This window comes from Felis catus, chromosome A2 (genome assembly GCF_018350175.1).
Source record: "Felis catus isolate Fca126 chromosome A2, F.catus_Fca126_mat1.0, whole genome shotgun sequence".
Classification (NCBI taxonomy): Eukaryota; Metazoa; Chordata; class Mammalia; order Carnivora; family Felidae; genus Felis; species Felis catus.
In genome coordinates, this window is record NC_058369.1 from 36,222,009 (window position 1) to 36,236,954 (window position 14,946).

General features: G+C 34.6%; 1 protein-coding gene across 1 annotated transcript in view; it reads right to left on the reverse strand.

The window, feature by feature from the left end:
* TMF1 (TATA element modulatory factor 1) overlaps nt 1-14,946 on the reverse strand; it is a 36,151-nt gene that overhangs the window by 20,118 nt on the left and 1,087 nt on the right. Inside the window, exons 2-5 of the mRNA XM_003982410.6 lie at nt 11,341-12,536; nt 9,482-9,585; nt 8,754-8,880; nt 5,826-5,931 (exon numbers count right to left, since the gene is read on the reverse strand). Coding sequence (XP_003982459.3) covers nt 5,826-5,931; nt 8,754-8,880; nt 9,482-9,585; nt 11,341-12,536 — 1,533 coding nt within the window. The remainder of the gene's footprint in view (nt 1-5,825; nt 5,932-8,753; nt 8,881-9,481; nt 9,586-11,340; nt 12,537-14,946) is intronic.

Genomic DNA, 14,946 nt, shown 5'->3' on the forward strand with positions numbered 1-14,946 from the left:
CCAAAGACCCTTAAAAAAAGAAAGACAACGAGAGGCCAATATCCCTGGTAAACACAGGTGTAAAAATACTCAACAAAATATTAGCAAACTGAATTCAACAATACATTAAAAGGATCATTCACCACGATCAAGTGAGATTTATTCCAAGGACACAAACGTGGTTCAATATTTGCAAATCAATCAACATGAAATATCACATTAATAAAAGGATAAAAACCATAAGTCAACTCAATAGAAGCAGAAAAAGCATTTTTATATAAAATACTGTATCTGGGCATGATAAAAATTTCAAAGTGGGCTAGAAGGGAACATAACATAATAAAGGCAACACAGAAAAAATTCTTAGCTTAACATCATATTTGATGGTAAAATACTGCAAGCTTTTCGTCTAAGACCAGGAAGAAGACAAAGATGTGCACTCTAACCTCTTTAATATAATATTGTAGTGAAGACCAACTACAGCAAATGGACAAGAAAAATAAATAAAAGGCACCCAAAGTAGTAAGGAAGAAGTAAAATTGTCACTATTTAGAGATGATATAATACCATAGCTAGAAAAGCCTGAAGACTCCATCCAAAGAACTATTAGAATAAGTGAATTCAGTAAAATTGCAGGATACAAAATATACAGAAATCTGTTGCATTTCCATATGCTAATAATAAAATAGTAGGAAGTACAATTAAGAAATAATCTCATTTACAAGTGCACCAATAAAATAAATAAAATAAAATACTTAGGAATAAATTTAACCAAGAAAATCAAAGACCTATACTCTGATACTAATGAAAAAAATTGAAAACAACACAAATGGAGAGATATACCATGCTCATGAACTGGAAGAATTAATATTGTTAAAATGTCCATACTACCCAAAGCAATCTACAGATTCAATGCAATCCCTATCAAAATACCAAGAGCATTTTTCACACAACTAGAAACAGTAAGCCTAAAATTTTCATGGAAACACAAAGACCCCAAATAGCCAAAGCAATCTTGAGAAAGAAAAACAAAGCTTGAAGGTATCATAATCGTAGATTACAGCTACAGTAATCAAAATAGTAGGATACTGGCACAAAAACAGACACATAGATCAATAAAACAGGATAGAGAGCCCAGAAATAAACTCATACGGTCAAATAACTGATGACAAAGGAGGCAAGAATATATAATGGGGAAAAGATATTCTTTTCGTTAAGTGGTGTTGGGAAAACTGGACAGCTACATGAACAAGAATGAAACCGGACCACTTTCTTACACCATACACAAAAATAAATTCAAAATGGATTAAAGACCAAAATGTGAGATGTGAAATTATAAAACTCTTAAAAGAAAACATAGGCAGCAGGGCCCCTGGGTGGCTCAGTTGGTTAAGCATCCGACTTCCGTTAAACATCCGACTTCAGCTCAAGTCATGATCTCATGGTTCGTGGGTTCGAGTCCCACATTGGGTTCTGTGCTGACAGCTCAGAGACTGGAGCCTGCTTCGGATTCTGTGTCTCCTGCTCTCTCTGCCCCTCCCCCGCACGCACACACACACTCCCTACTCTCTCTCTCTCAAAAATAAACAAACATTAAAAAAAATTTTTTTTTAAGAAAGAAGACACAGGCAGTAATCCCCTGAACATCAGCCTTAGAATGTATTTATGACTATGTCTCCTCAGGCAAGAAAAACAAAAGCAAAAATAAACTATTGGGACTACAACAAAATAAAAACCTTTTGTACAGCAAAGGAAACCATCAACAAAACAAGAAGACAGTCTACTGAATTGAAGACATATTTTAATGACATAGCCAATAAAAGGTAAATGTCCAAAATATATAAAGAACTCATACAATTCAACCCTTCCCCCAAAAGCAATCTGATTAAAAAAATGGAAAAAGGACATGAATAAACATTTTTCCAAAGAAGACATATAGAGGGCCAACCGAAACGTAAAAAGGTCACTAACCATCACTAATCATCATTACTAATCATCAGGGAAATGCAAATGAAAACCACCATGAGATATTACCTCACACGTCAGAATGGCTATTATCGAAAAGACAAGAAATTTTAAGTATTAAAAACTCCAGTAACATGGAGCTTCTCCAAAAATTTAAAAGCAGAAATACGATGTGTTCCAGCAATCCCCCTATAAGGTATCTACCCAAAGAAAAAGAAAACACTAATTCCAAGAAATATAATGCTCTATGTATATTGCAGCATTATTTACAACAGCCAAGATATGGAAACAATCTAAGCATACAATGATAAATAGACAAAGCAAATACGGTGTGTGTGTATATACACACATACATACAATGGAGTACTACTCAGCCATAATAAAGAATGAGATCTTGCCGTTTGTGACAACATAGATGGACCTAGAAGGTATTATGCTAAGTGAAATAAATCAGGAAAAGAAAGGGATATACCATATGATTTCACTAATATGTGGAATCTAAAACACAAAACAAACAAGAAAATAAAAACACACTCTTAAATACAGAAAGAAAATGGTGGTTGCCAAAGATGACATGGGGAGAGTGTGAGGGGTGAAATAGGTGAAGAGGATTAAAAGGTGTAAATTTCCAGTTATAAAATAAGTCACAGGGATAAAAATTACAATATAGTATATATAGTCAATAATATAGTAATAATGTATGGTGACTGTATTCATGGTGAGCACTGAATAATATACAGAATTTTTGAATCACTATGCAGCTTGTACCCCTGGAATATAACATTGTATGCAATTATACTTCAATAAAAAATATTGTATATACAAATGTGTAATTTATTTTTGCTATCTAAAATTGTGAATATTTTCCCAATTCATTCAAAATTCTAAAAAAGAAGGGGTGTCTGGATGGCTCAGTTGGTTAAGAATCCGACTTCAGCTCTGGTCATGATCTCATGGTTTGTGGGCTCAAGCCCCACAGCTCGGAGCCTGGAGCCTGCTTTAGATTCTGTGTCTCCCTCTCTCTCTGCTCCTCCCCCACTGTACTGTCTCTCTCTCAAAAATAAATAAACATTAAAAAAAATTTTAAAATGTTTAAAGAAGAAAAAAGTAGCATGCTATATATTATTTAGCCTTGAAAAAGGAAATCCTGCCATTTGTAAGAACATGGATGAACCTGGAGGCTGAAATAAGTCAGATTCAGATACTACATACATGATCTCACTCTGATGTGGAATATAAAAAAGTTGAATTTATAGAAGTACAGAGCACAATGCTAGTTACCAGGGGAAATATGGAGATAAAGGGGACCAAGTTTCAGTTACAGAGGTAAGTTCTTCAGACATAATGTAAAAAATGTAAAAAAAAAAAAAAAAAAAAGTACATGAGGTGATTGATATGTTAATTAGCTTGACTGTGGTAAACATTTCACAATATATATGTTATCCAAAAAAAAAATCCCATTGTGCACCTTAAATATATACAATTTTTATTAGCCAATTATACCTCAATAAAACTGAGGAAAAAAAGAATTTATGAGTGGACTCATATCTGTCACCTACATTCAAATGCTTTGGCAAAAGGGAAGTATATGTGTGTGCAGAAAGCTATGAATCAGGTGTGCCTAGATGTTAATAAATGACGAAGTGAAGTAATAATGTAATCTGCTATTTACTGTAGTGTGCTTTCAGCTTTGAGTCTTTCAGCTTTTTAGCTGTGAATTTAAAAATACTTCTGGAAGATACAGAAGCAGTGAATAAATGATCCCATATGAAATCATTCTATTTTCAGTATAAAGAATTTCATTAAGCAAAAGAAAACACCCCCTCAATAAATTAATAAAACCCAAACAGTGACATCTGATAGAAATATTTTTATTTTTTTATTTTTTTAGAGAGAGAGAAAACAAGCAGGGGAGGGTGTGGAAGAAAGAGAATCTTAAGCAGGCTCCATGATCAACATAGAGCCCGACGCAGGACTCAATCCCACAACCCTAAGATCATGACCTGAGATGAAATCAAGAGTCAGACACTCAACCAACTGAGCCACCCAAATGCCCCTTGATATAAATATTTAAGATAATTTAAAAAAAAAAAAAAAGATAATTTTTTAAAATTATGAAACCATGCACATAGCCTGTCCCTCAATCTCTAGTGCTGTAATAAAGGCAGTTCATGACCTCAAGATGATTTGACATAATGATTATGTGATTTATCAATTCTCCATTTTCTATTGTAGTGCTTAGACTGTGTTTTACAATTATCTGAGTACTTCTATTTCCTTTTCACTGAACTGTAAGCTCCTAAAGGATAGAGAGCATGTCAAATGTATTACTATACTAAATATAGTATCTGACACACTGTTAAATATTAGCTGAATAAATGAAAAATAAAAACTGGATAAAACTAATTTCTTGAAATGAAGTGACTGTTCCATGTTGTTTACAAGCCCTCTGGAAATCCTCTTAAGTTCAATGATTTAAGTACAGAAATGTTCATCCCACCATTTACAATATTAACATTTTAGAAATAAATGCACAATATGAGGAAAACAGTAAAATAAGTAGTGGTATATATAGCCATATAATGGACTTTAAACTTTTTTTTTTTTAAGTTTATTTGAGGGAGAGAAAGGGGCAGAGAGAGGAGAGAAAGAATCCCAAGCAGGGTTTGCACTATCAGTGTGGAACCGGATACAAGGCTCGAATTCACAAACTATGAGATCATGACCTGAGCCAAAGTGAAAAGTTGGAGGCTTAACCAACTGAACCACCCAGGTGCCGCTATAAGGGACTTTAATACGGCCATTAATAATGCTAGCAAAATTATTTAGTAGCAAGGGAATTGTAAAAGAAGGAAAATTACAAATAAAGTATGTGACCTTAATTATGCTTAACAATGTATTAAAAATGCACTAAAAACGGACTAGAAGAAATTAACAGTTTCTTGTAAAAGTCGATTAGGATGTATTTTTTCTTCCTACACCTACCAAAACTTCAAAAATTTCTGCAAGTAGCAAGTCTAATTTTACAACTAGAAAAATTTTAATTAAGAGGAGAAGAGGGGTGCCTGGGTGGCTCTGTAGGTTGAGTCTACAACTCTTGGTTTAGGCTCAGGTCATCATCTTGCAGCTTCGTGGGATGGAGTCACGCATGGGACTCTGTGCTGGCAGCATGGAGCCTACTTGGGTTTTGCTTGTGCACGCGCTCTCTCTCTCTGCCCCTCCCCCACTTGCGCGCGCGCGCTCTCTCTCTCTCTCTCTCAAAAATAAAATACAAATATATAAATTAAAGAGGAAAAAAATTCATTTAATCCCCTTTTCAAAAACTACCTCTTTCCTATGAAATTACATAAAGAAATTAGTCCAGTGTCAATTTGTAATAACTTATCTAACGAAAAATATTTATTTCTATAACCCTGCTAATAAGTTTTTTCATAGAGTAGTTAATAACTGAAAAATTAAAATAAGAATATAATGAAAAATTCACTATCAAATGCCCAAATAATATGATGATACCAGAGAGTACCCAAGCTAGAGACTGAGATACTATATAAATTCCAAAATAATAACCTCAAATATCTTGGTTTAAATGACAGGCTGTAAAATCTGTTAAAAACTTTTTTATGGAAGCACAAACATTTATTGTTCAGCAAGTTATTTTAGCAAGTACGTGTATGTAGTATAAAAGGCTACATGCAAATGTCTCTGCCTCTATACATATCACTCCCCAGTTTTCCATAAATTATCACCTACCATTTCTGAGGTTTAAGCACAAAGCCTTCTTGCTTCCAATATTTTTTACTGGGAAGCAGTAGCTAATCATGTGGCAAGCATTTTTCCTGTGTTGACAGTATTTTTCATAATCAACTAAATATTTTACATACCTTCTTCCATTAACCCTCGGATCTGCTCATCTTTCTCTTTCAAAAGTTCTGAAGTTTCACTACTATTTAATCTAGTAGCAAGTTCTTCTTTTATACTTTTGATTTCCTAATTAAAAAAAAAAAGGAATGTGAATACCATAACGAATTACTTTCATTCTGGGCATATTTTTCAATTTTTTCCATATTCAAAGTCAATAATCAAATTCTCAATAAAGATCCTTAAGTTGTATTGTTAACCTGTGTTTACTACCTCAGTTAATTAAGTAAACAGCTTTGAAACAACATAAAAAACCTGGATTCAGAAATAAAGAGGCTTTAATATGGTAATACAAATGAGAATAAGTTAACTTTCAATACCTTTCTTTCTTATCTCTATACACATTTTCTTCAGATCAAGTATTTTATTTGGAACATTTCAAACAATACATGTCTCCATTTTTCATTTTATTTCCATTCCTCATCTAAAACTTGCTGCACTTGCTAGTGCATTGTGAAATGAATAAAACCATGATTATATAAGGTTCAATCTACTTTAATAAAGCAGAGATTCAGCAGAAATATGTCAAGACAGTTATCCTTTAAAACCACAATGGAGAAGTATGGTGATGTGAAAAGTGCTCTAGGATTTAAAATTTGGTTTTAAGCAATGATCTGAAACAAGAGCTAAAAACAACTAACATTAGGTATTTAAACTATGCTTTGTATCCATTATAATTTTATTTTCACAACAATCCTATGAAGGAGGTACTTTATTTAACTACACAATTAAAGACTGAATAAACTTTGAAGGTCAGAGACCTACTAAGTGATGGAGTTTAACTTGAAAACCAGGTTTATGAGTACCCAAAGCCCATACACTGAGCCATCCACAACATTACTCTGCATCTTCCAACTGTCAAAACTTGATTCATCCATCAAGGCCCAGTAAGACCATCCTGCCTTCCATGAAACTTTCCTCAATTCCCCTGGTCAGAATTCATCCTCTATGTTACCATTCCAAACTGCTTATTCGTCTTGATCTGTAATTTACTTCATTCTGCCTTGTACTATATAGGTGTTGACATTATCTATCTTCCATCACTAGAAAAGCAAACTCTTAAGGTTAATCCAATTTACTTTGAATTTCCTGTGGATCCCAACTTCATATGTACTAGTACACATAAAAAAACTTAGGGTCCAAGCTTTTTCCACCTATAGTTAATAATTTGGGTCTATTTTAGATCTATAATTCAAATTACATTACAGAAAATAAACATTACATTACTTAAAATCTAATTTCTCAATTAAACTTGTCCAGATGGAATATAGTAGGGACAAGAAGAGGTAAATTGGTTAGGTAGTCTGAGGTTATTGTTAGTGTCTGAAATGAGCTAGCTAATTAAAGCAAACAAGCAAAGGAAGTATATGACTTATTTCTCCTCTTTAACAGTGTACCAAAAAATAAAGATTAACATTAACACTGGTCAAGAAGACCAACCTGAGAAGGGCAAATGCTGAGAGACGTTATTAATAATAGTTTAGATAGAATTACTAACCTTAGTTGGTTACCAATTTCTAAAATACCCAATTGCTACAAATTATAAGAATTAGAACAATGGTTCCCAACCAGGAGTGATCTTGCTCCCAAGGGGACATTTGGCAATGTCTGCCAACATTTTTAATTATCACAACTCGAGGAATGGGGTGGTGGGTGCAGAGTGGGAGACAGGGAGATAACGCTGACAGTGGTGTCTTGTAGGTAGGGGCCCAGATAGTGGTAAACATCTCACAATGCAGAGTACAATCCCATACAACATAAAATTATGCAGCCCAAAATGTGAAACGTGCTATGAAATCCTATATTAGAATAAATCAATGTTATGTCTCACAAGACTTGCTAACCATTACAATATTTTATTTTACTTAAATGTTTGTTTATTTTGAGAGAGACAGAGCAAGCAGGGGAAGAGGAGAGAGATAGGGAGAAAGAGAATCTCAAGCAGGCCTCACACCATCAGTGTGGAGCAGGATGAGGGGCTTGAACTCACAATCCTGTGAGATCATGACCTGAGCCAAAATCAGGAGTCAGGCGTTTAACCAACTGAGCCGCTCAAGTGACCCTACAATTTTTTATTTTAAAATCACTCTGACTTGAAAAGGTACATATAATATGTTTGAAGTGGCTGGAAAGTAACAAATGAAGGTAATAATACTTCAAAAAAAATGTATACAGTGTCATTTAGATTTTTTTAAAGTTTATTTTATTTATTTATTTAGTATGAGTGGAAGAGGTGGAGGGAGAGAGAGGGGGAGAGAATCCCAAGCTCAGCATAGAGCCTCACGTGGGGCTGGAACTCACAAACCATGCAATCGTGAACTGAACAGAAACCAAGAGTCAGAGGCTTAAGCCACCCAGGCGCCCCAAGTGCCATTTAGATTTAATTGTTATTTATTTTGACAAAATTTTCATTTATGAAATTACTCTAATGATCCTTGCTATGTATCTTACAAGGACTTATAGACAAATTATACAAATATATGCTTAGTTTTTTTTTTTAAAGTTTCAAAAATCTAAGTCTAAAGGTATTAAATAAAAGTCTATAATTTAAGTGTTAATATACTATATGGTATCCTTTTTATTTTTGAGAAAGAGAGAAAGAGTTGTTTGAGAGAGCACACAAGTGGGGGAGAGGGGCAGAGGGAGAGAATCTTAAGCAGGCTCCACGCCCAGCACAGGGCCCCACGTGGGGCTCCATCTGATGACCCTGAGTTCATGACCTGAGCTGAAATCAAGAGTCAGAAGTTCAACCAACTGAGCCACCCAGGCGCCCCCTACTGTATGGTATCCTTTAATCTTACTTCTCTTTTTTTCCATACCAAAATATTATGAATACATTCCTCAAAATCTATGTCTGTATAGAACTTAATATTATTTTTAATTTCCATTACCTTTTTAGCAGCATCTCTCTCTTTACAGGCTAGCTGAACTTTCTTTTCTGCTTCTGCAATTCTTTGAGTAAATTCATCTTTCAAGGAAGAAATGCTGCTGCTTTCTTCTTTCACTCTAAACATTTCACTAAATTAAAAATAATAGAGAGGTACTTGTTTACATGTTCCTAGGGTAACGAGAGGAATTCAGCTTGCAAAAGGAAAATAACATTGTCTTCAACACATAACTTACTAAAATTGGTTAGTTTTATGCCTGTTAACATTTAAAAGAAAAATTACAGGCTTAATTTATTTTAAAACACCTCAATGACAACCAATTAGAAATCGAAAATGTCACCCCTATTTGATGTATAAAAATAACAGTAAAATTTTTAAATTTTGAATCTGTGTTACATTTTACGAATCACCTCCTTAAAGGAAACAAATATTGTCGGGGGTTTTTTTTGATATCATAGTTTTCTTTAAATATATGTTTTAAATATCTAATACTAAAAGGGAAAAGGTTTTTTGTTTTGTTTTTGCAAAACAACTCTCTTCAAATGCCAAAGGTAATATGCTACAGATAATCTGAGGAAAAAATCTCTACATTTATAACTGAAATGCTATTCCATTTTTAATTATTGTAAACAAGTTAAATTTTAGACATTTTAGTTTAAAAAAAATTCTTAAATAATAACCATTTGGGCCTCTACAAAACATACAATTATTCACATTTGTAAAATACTTACTCTTTCAGATTATCATAGGCTTCTTCTAGAAGTGCTTTTTCTTTACTAAGAGATAATAACTGAGCCTCCCTTTTATCCAGTTTCTCATTCAGAAATTCGACTCTCTGAATAAGAAGAATACACAAAGTCAAACATTTAACTGAAAAGACCATTTTTACATGCAGGTGATGAATTGTAAAGGTAATCTAATCAATATAGTAACTAAAACAGCATTACCTCATAAAAAGACTTAGCAACAATGAGAACATAGTGGATTCAGAACAAGAACTCATACATAGCTGGTAGAAGAGTATAAATCAGTACAACCACAGAGTTGGTGGGAGTATAAATTAGTAAACCACTTTAATATCTAGTTGAAAATCTACACACCATTGAATGCAGAAAATTATTTTAGATATACTTTAGAGGAGAAAACTCCTGCATTACTATACAAGGATATTTACAGCAGTTTGTTATAGCAAAATCTAAAAAAAGGTGTGCATGTCCAACAAAAGCGGAATGGAGACAAAGAAAATTTTTAAAAAGATCACAGGGGCTTCAAAGCCTTTAGTAATATCCTGTATCTTCGCTGGGTAGTAGATACGCAAGTGTCCCTTTTTCCATATTATTCTTTAATCCAAATGTGTAGCATGTAACTATTTTTAGTATGATACATTGCATTCAAAAAATAAAAACATTTTAAAAAAACTCATATGCATGTAACTTTAAAATCTCCAGGATGTATCAGTGTAAAGCTAAACAAAAAGGAATGATAACAGTATCTTACTCCTTAGGCCTTGATGAAGCAGTGAAAAACTTGTGTATGAGGGGAGGAATGATGCTGTTTGCACTTAAAAAAAAAAAAAAAGTCTTACCTGATTGAGGTTTAGATTAATTTAGATATCACTTACCTTCTGAAAGTAGCTCAAAAATATCTTATTGGTACGAAACAGTGCTGATTTCAGCAATTCAAAGTGCTATTATAGCTATAGCATGGCATTTTTGTGTGTGTGAATAATATTAAACCTAGGTAACAGAATCTGGAACTTTTTTTTTTTTACATTAAATAATTCAATACATGGCACTTACAGGACATTTCTTCAAGACATCCTATATCTCAGAGGAGTCTATTAAAGATGCCAAATCCAACTCAATTTCTATATCTAAAAATCATAGGAAAAATCAAAACCGTGACTTAATGTTAAAGAATTTACACCACTTTCCTTTTATATGTATTAGATAGAAGCAATTTGTCATTCCTAAGCAATGCCTTTGTTCCTTGGACATTTCCCATTTTTATTCATGTTAAGAGAGCTAGCAGGGAAATATCAAAATAACATAAAAGAGAAAACAAACAAGTAATTAATAACAACAGAAACACATCAATAATTAAAGACTAAATTTTTCATTTAGGATTTGCTACAAATAATGTGAACATGCAAAACAAATTTTGACATAAAAAACCCATATAGTGTTTATATTCGTTTCAGCACCTTTACCTGCAAAGGCTTTTAAGACATATGTTACCATAAGCCAATCCTTTGCAAAAAAGACAAATGAGCACAGCATACAAGAACTGTAAGGTGAAAGGACTCACAAGTAATGACGCGAGATAACCTTTTCATTCTTAGTTATGCTGAAATATCAACTTATGTTATCACAGATGTCTCAGAGGAATTTCAAGTAATTTAATATCAATAATTCAATTTTAAAATCCTTAATGCCACACCTAAAGGCCAAAATGCTTGTCTTTTTTAATCAGCACAAATCATTATGCAACATGGAATGTTAAAAATAAACAATGAAAATATAAATAAATAAACAACGATTTCATTTCTGAAAAGCATATCCAAAAATCCCCTTGCAGTTTCTAGATTTACCTTGCAAACATCTTCCTTCTCAGAATGTGCTTCTGGCTTACTTTCAGCAGTTTCGTGCGGCTCGGCCACTTTGTCTGAGACAGCATGTCCTTCACTTACTGGTGTAGAAGAAACCAAGATATCAGGCTGTTCACAGTTAACAGGTGTTGCACTTCGTCCACTTTCTTCCATTTCTGTTTCTTCAGTGGGTATAATTAATGTTTCATTTACTTCTTCTTCAGATTTTCCTTCAACAGATTCAATTACTTTAGTCTTTGGAGTTGAAGGATTAACTATAATAGGTACTAAAGCATATCCCTTGCCTGACAGTTCATCATCTGAATTGATTTCACTTACACTACGACTATCTAACGACTGCACACTAAACGAGTCTATTCTTTCAAAAGCATCAGATGAACAGCAACTCTCAGTGAGTTTCTGGAAATCATCTAAACGATTATATTCAGGACAAGCAGATGCTGAGAGAAGCTGAAAAGATGTCTGCATCAAGTGAAGACTTGATTTTGAATCTGTAGTCTCTTGTCTCGAACTTGCTGAGCTCTCACTTATTACACTTTCATGATCTAAGACTTCAATGTCACTGGTGGTAGAAGTACCAGACGAGAAGGTACTAACTGGAGGAGAAGGTGTGTTAGTCTGTCTGTCTTCATGTTTTTGTTCCTTAGGTTCCAAAGCCACGTCCTTTGTTTCTGCAGTCGACATATTAGGTATGTTTTCCCTAGTTGTTTTCACATTAATTACATTTTCGGATACCTTCAAACGTACAGTTGATACCTTCGTATCAGACTCTTTATTAACAGTTTCTTCATGCTTGCCCTCAGTTTTTGGCGACGGAGTATCTACTGCCAGAGTTTCCCCTGATACACATGGAGTAGAGTCTTTCACTTTTGACTCCGTTGTTTCCGAGGTTCTTGACTGTCCAGTGGGCAAGGATTCCTGTAAAGTGCTTTTTACTTCTTCTTCTGGTCGTTGTGATTTAGCTGGTGGTTTTGATACCACTGGACTCTTCTGAATGGTCTGGACATCCGTTGGAGAGAGAAAGGCACTGAAGAAATTTTCAGATTCATCTACCACAGTTCTCCGAACTGGCTTTGTTATTGCTTTAGGAGAGGCTACAGGCTGACTCTGAGGTTCACTGTTTGATTTTAACCCCCAGGTTGAAGTATCCCATCCTCCACTGACAGGGGGACTTATTCCTTTGACAAAAAAAAAAGAAAAAAAAAATATATATATATGTTACAAAAGAAAAAATATATTCATTTTATGTTAATATTACAATCATTATAAGTCAATACATAGTTTAAAAACAGGAAACCCATGGAATACGACCTATAACTTGCACCTATTAGGCTACCTGCTTATTATATGATTAATTAGTTCACTGTTGAACTTTAGGCCTTAAAGAGGAAAACTGGTACGGATCTGTCCAAACTAGGAACCAGGAACAAAGGTAAGAGATCAAAATGGGCCTGGCCTACCAGAAGCAAATATGTTACTCCCTCCCACAACAAATTAAGAAAGTAATGGTATATGTTACATAACTTATGCTCAGTCTAAGATACACATCTCACAACATGTTGTGATGCATCTCACAACAAGAGGCAGTACCCTCACTTACAGATCGTGTGAAGTCATAGCAAACTAACCTGAACCTTCTGTTCAGTTTCTTATTAATTATTCTCGTCGTAATATCAGTAATAAAACATAGTTACGAGCCGGAAAGAGGGTAACACTCAAAAACTGAACCCAGCATACTGGCAACAAATGTCCTTTTCCAAAGATCAAAGTAAACTGATGGGAACAGTAACTTCTAAAGGACACATTCATTTTCATGCACTTAATGACAAGTTCATTCTCCAAGAGTCATTATCCAAACCCACTCTATGAGAAAGTTTTGTTCCCTTCCTAAATTACAAATTATGTCAGCAATTAGAAGGTCATATGAAATTCACGGGTGCCTGGCTGGCTCAGTCACTGGAGCATGTACCTCTTGGCCTCAAGGTTGTGGGTTCAAGCTCCATGTTGGGTAGAGATTACTTAAAAATAAAATCTAGGGGCACCTGAGTGGCTCATTCAGTTGAGCATCTGACTTCGGCTTGGGTCATGATCCAGCAGTATGTGAGTTCTAGCCCCACGTCGGGCTCTGTGCTGACAGCTCAGAACCTGGAGCCTCCTTCGCATTCTGTGTCTCCTCCTCTCTCTGCCCCTCCCCTGCTCAAGCTCTGTCTCTGTCTCTCAATAATAAATAAACATTAAAAAAAATTTTTTTAATAAAATAAAATATAAAATTTTAAAAAAGTGCTATGAATTTCAAAGATGGGCATTTTTTAAGAATTATTGTGTTTTTATACCGATGGTAGTTTACACTAGGCCTTTTTCAAAACACCAAAGAGAAAATAACTATCTTCTGGGTAAAAAAGGTAATTCAGTCACAGAAACACATGACACTAAAAAACCCAATGATAAACAAAAAAAATGGCCTATTTGCTAAAATATTAAAGCATTTCTTTAAAAAAAAATTTCCTTTTCTAAACTCAAAAGTGGCTGAGCAGAATCATCACAAATTCTGCACAATTACGCAGATAGGGATGGAAGCACCTGGTTAGCTCAGTCAGTTAAGCCTCTGACTGTTCATCTCAGCTCAGGTCTTGATTTCAGGGTCTTGAGTCCAAGCGCAGTGTTGGGCTTCATGCCCAGAGTGAAGGCTACTTTAACAAAAGCAAACAAACAAACAAACAAACAGTTGGTGGGGCGAGAACAAGCACCTAAAAGCTCCTAAAAACTACCTAGCCCTCTACTGAAGTCTATTCTATAATATGACTTGAGAAGTATGTAGAACACTTCAGTTTGGGGGCACAGTTGTGTATCGATCGGTTCAGTATATAAAAACAATGAAAAAAGGAGAAAACCAGAAGAACAGATGAACAAGCAAGATTAAGTCCGCTAATTAGTTGAATTTAGTAGGTCTCCTTAATGAATGACAGAAGTCACATGTCCCTCTAGAAGAAACTGAAGAATGCTTTACACAAATCCCAAGGTTATGTGATAACCCCCTCAACTGCTCCATTCTAAAGGCTGGTCACCTTCGAGGGAGGCAATGTAAAGCATAGGCAACCAATAAATACTCAGTAAGTAAATATTTCACTAATCTGTCTATTCTGGATAACCTATCTTAAAAAATTATATACATGACTCAAGCCCCAAACTTCAAAACACGAGTATCCTTATGTTTAAAATTTATCTGCCGTCTCCTCTAGGTTTAGTAATTCAAAATGTGGGGCATCTAAGAAAAAGGAAGTTCAGCTACTCCCACAAGGTCACCACAGCATCTTGTAAAAAGTACTAAGATCCTGACACACAGGCCTGGGCCAAAAATATCTGAAAATGAAGTACCTCAAACTTAGGTCCTTTTCAAAGATGTAAAATTTAAAACAAGAAACCAGACAGAAGTAGGCAAGAATAACTTCCTTCTTTTTTGCACACAGATTCAGAGCTCCCAAATAGACAAATTTTTACCCCTCGCACTAAAATGCTCAACTGTTTCCTTAGGCTTAGAGCCAAAGCAAGTAAAGATCCCTGAAAAGATCGGGCTCCAGGAAACCGAGA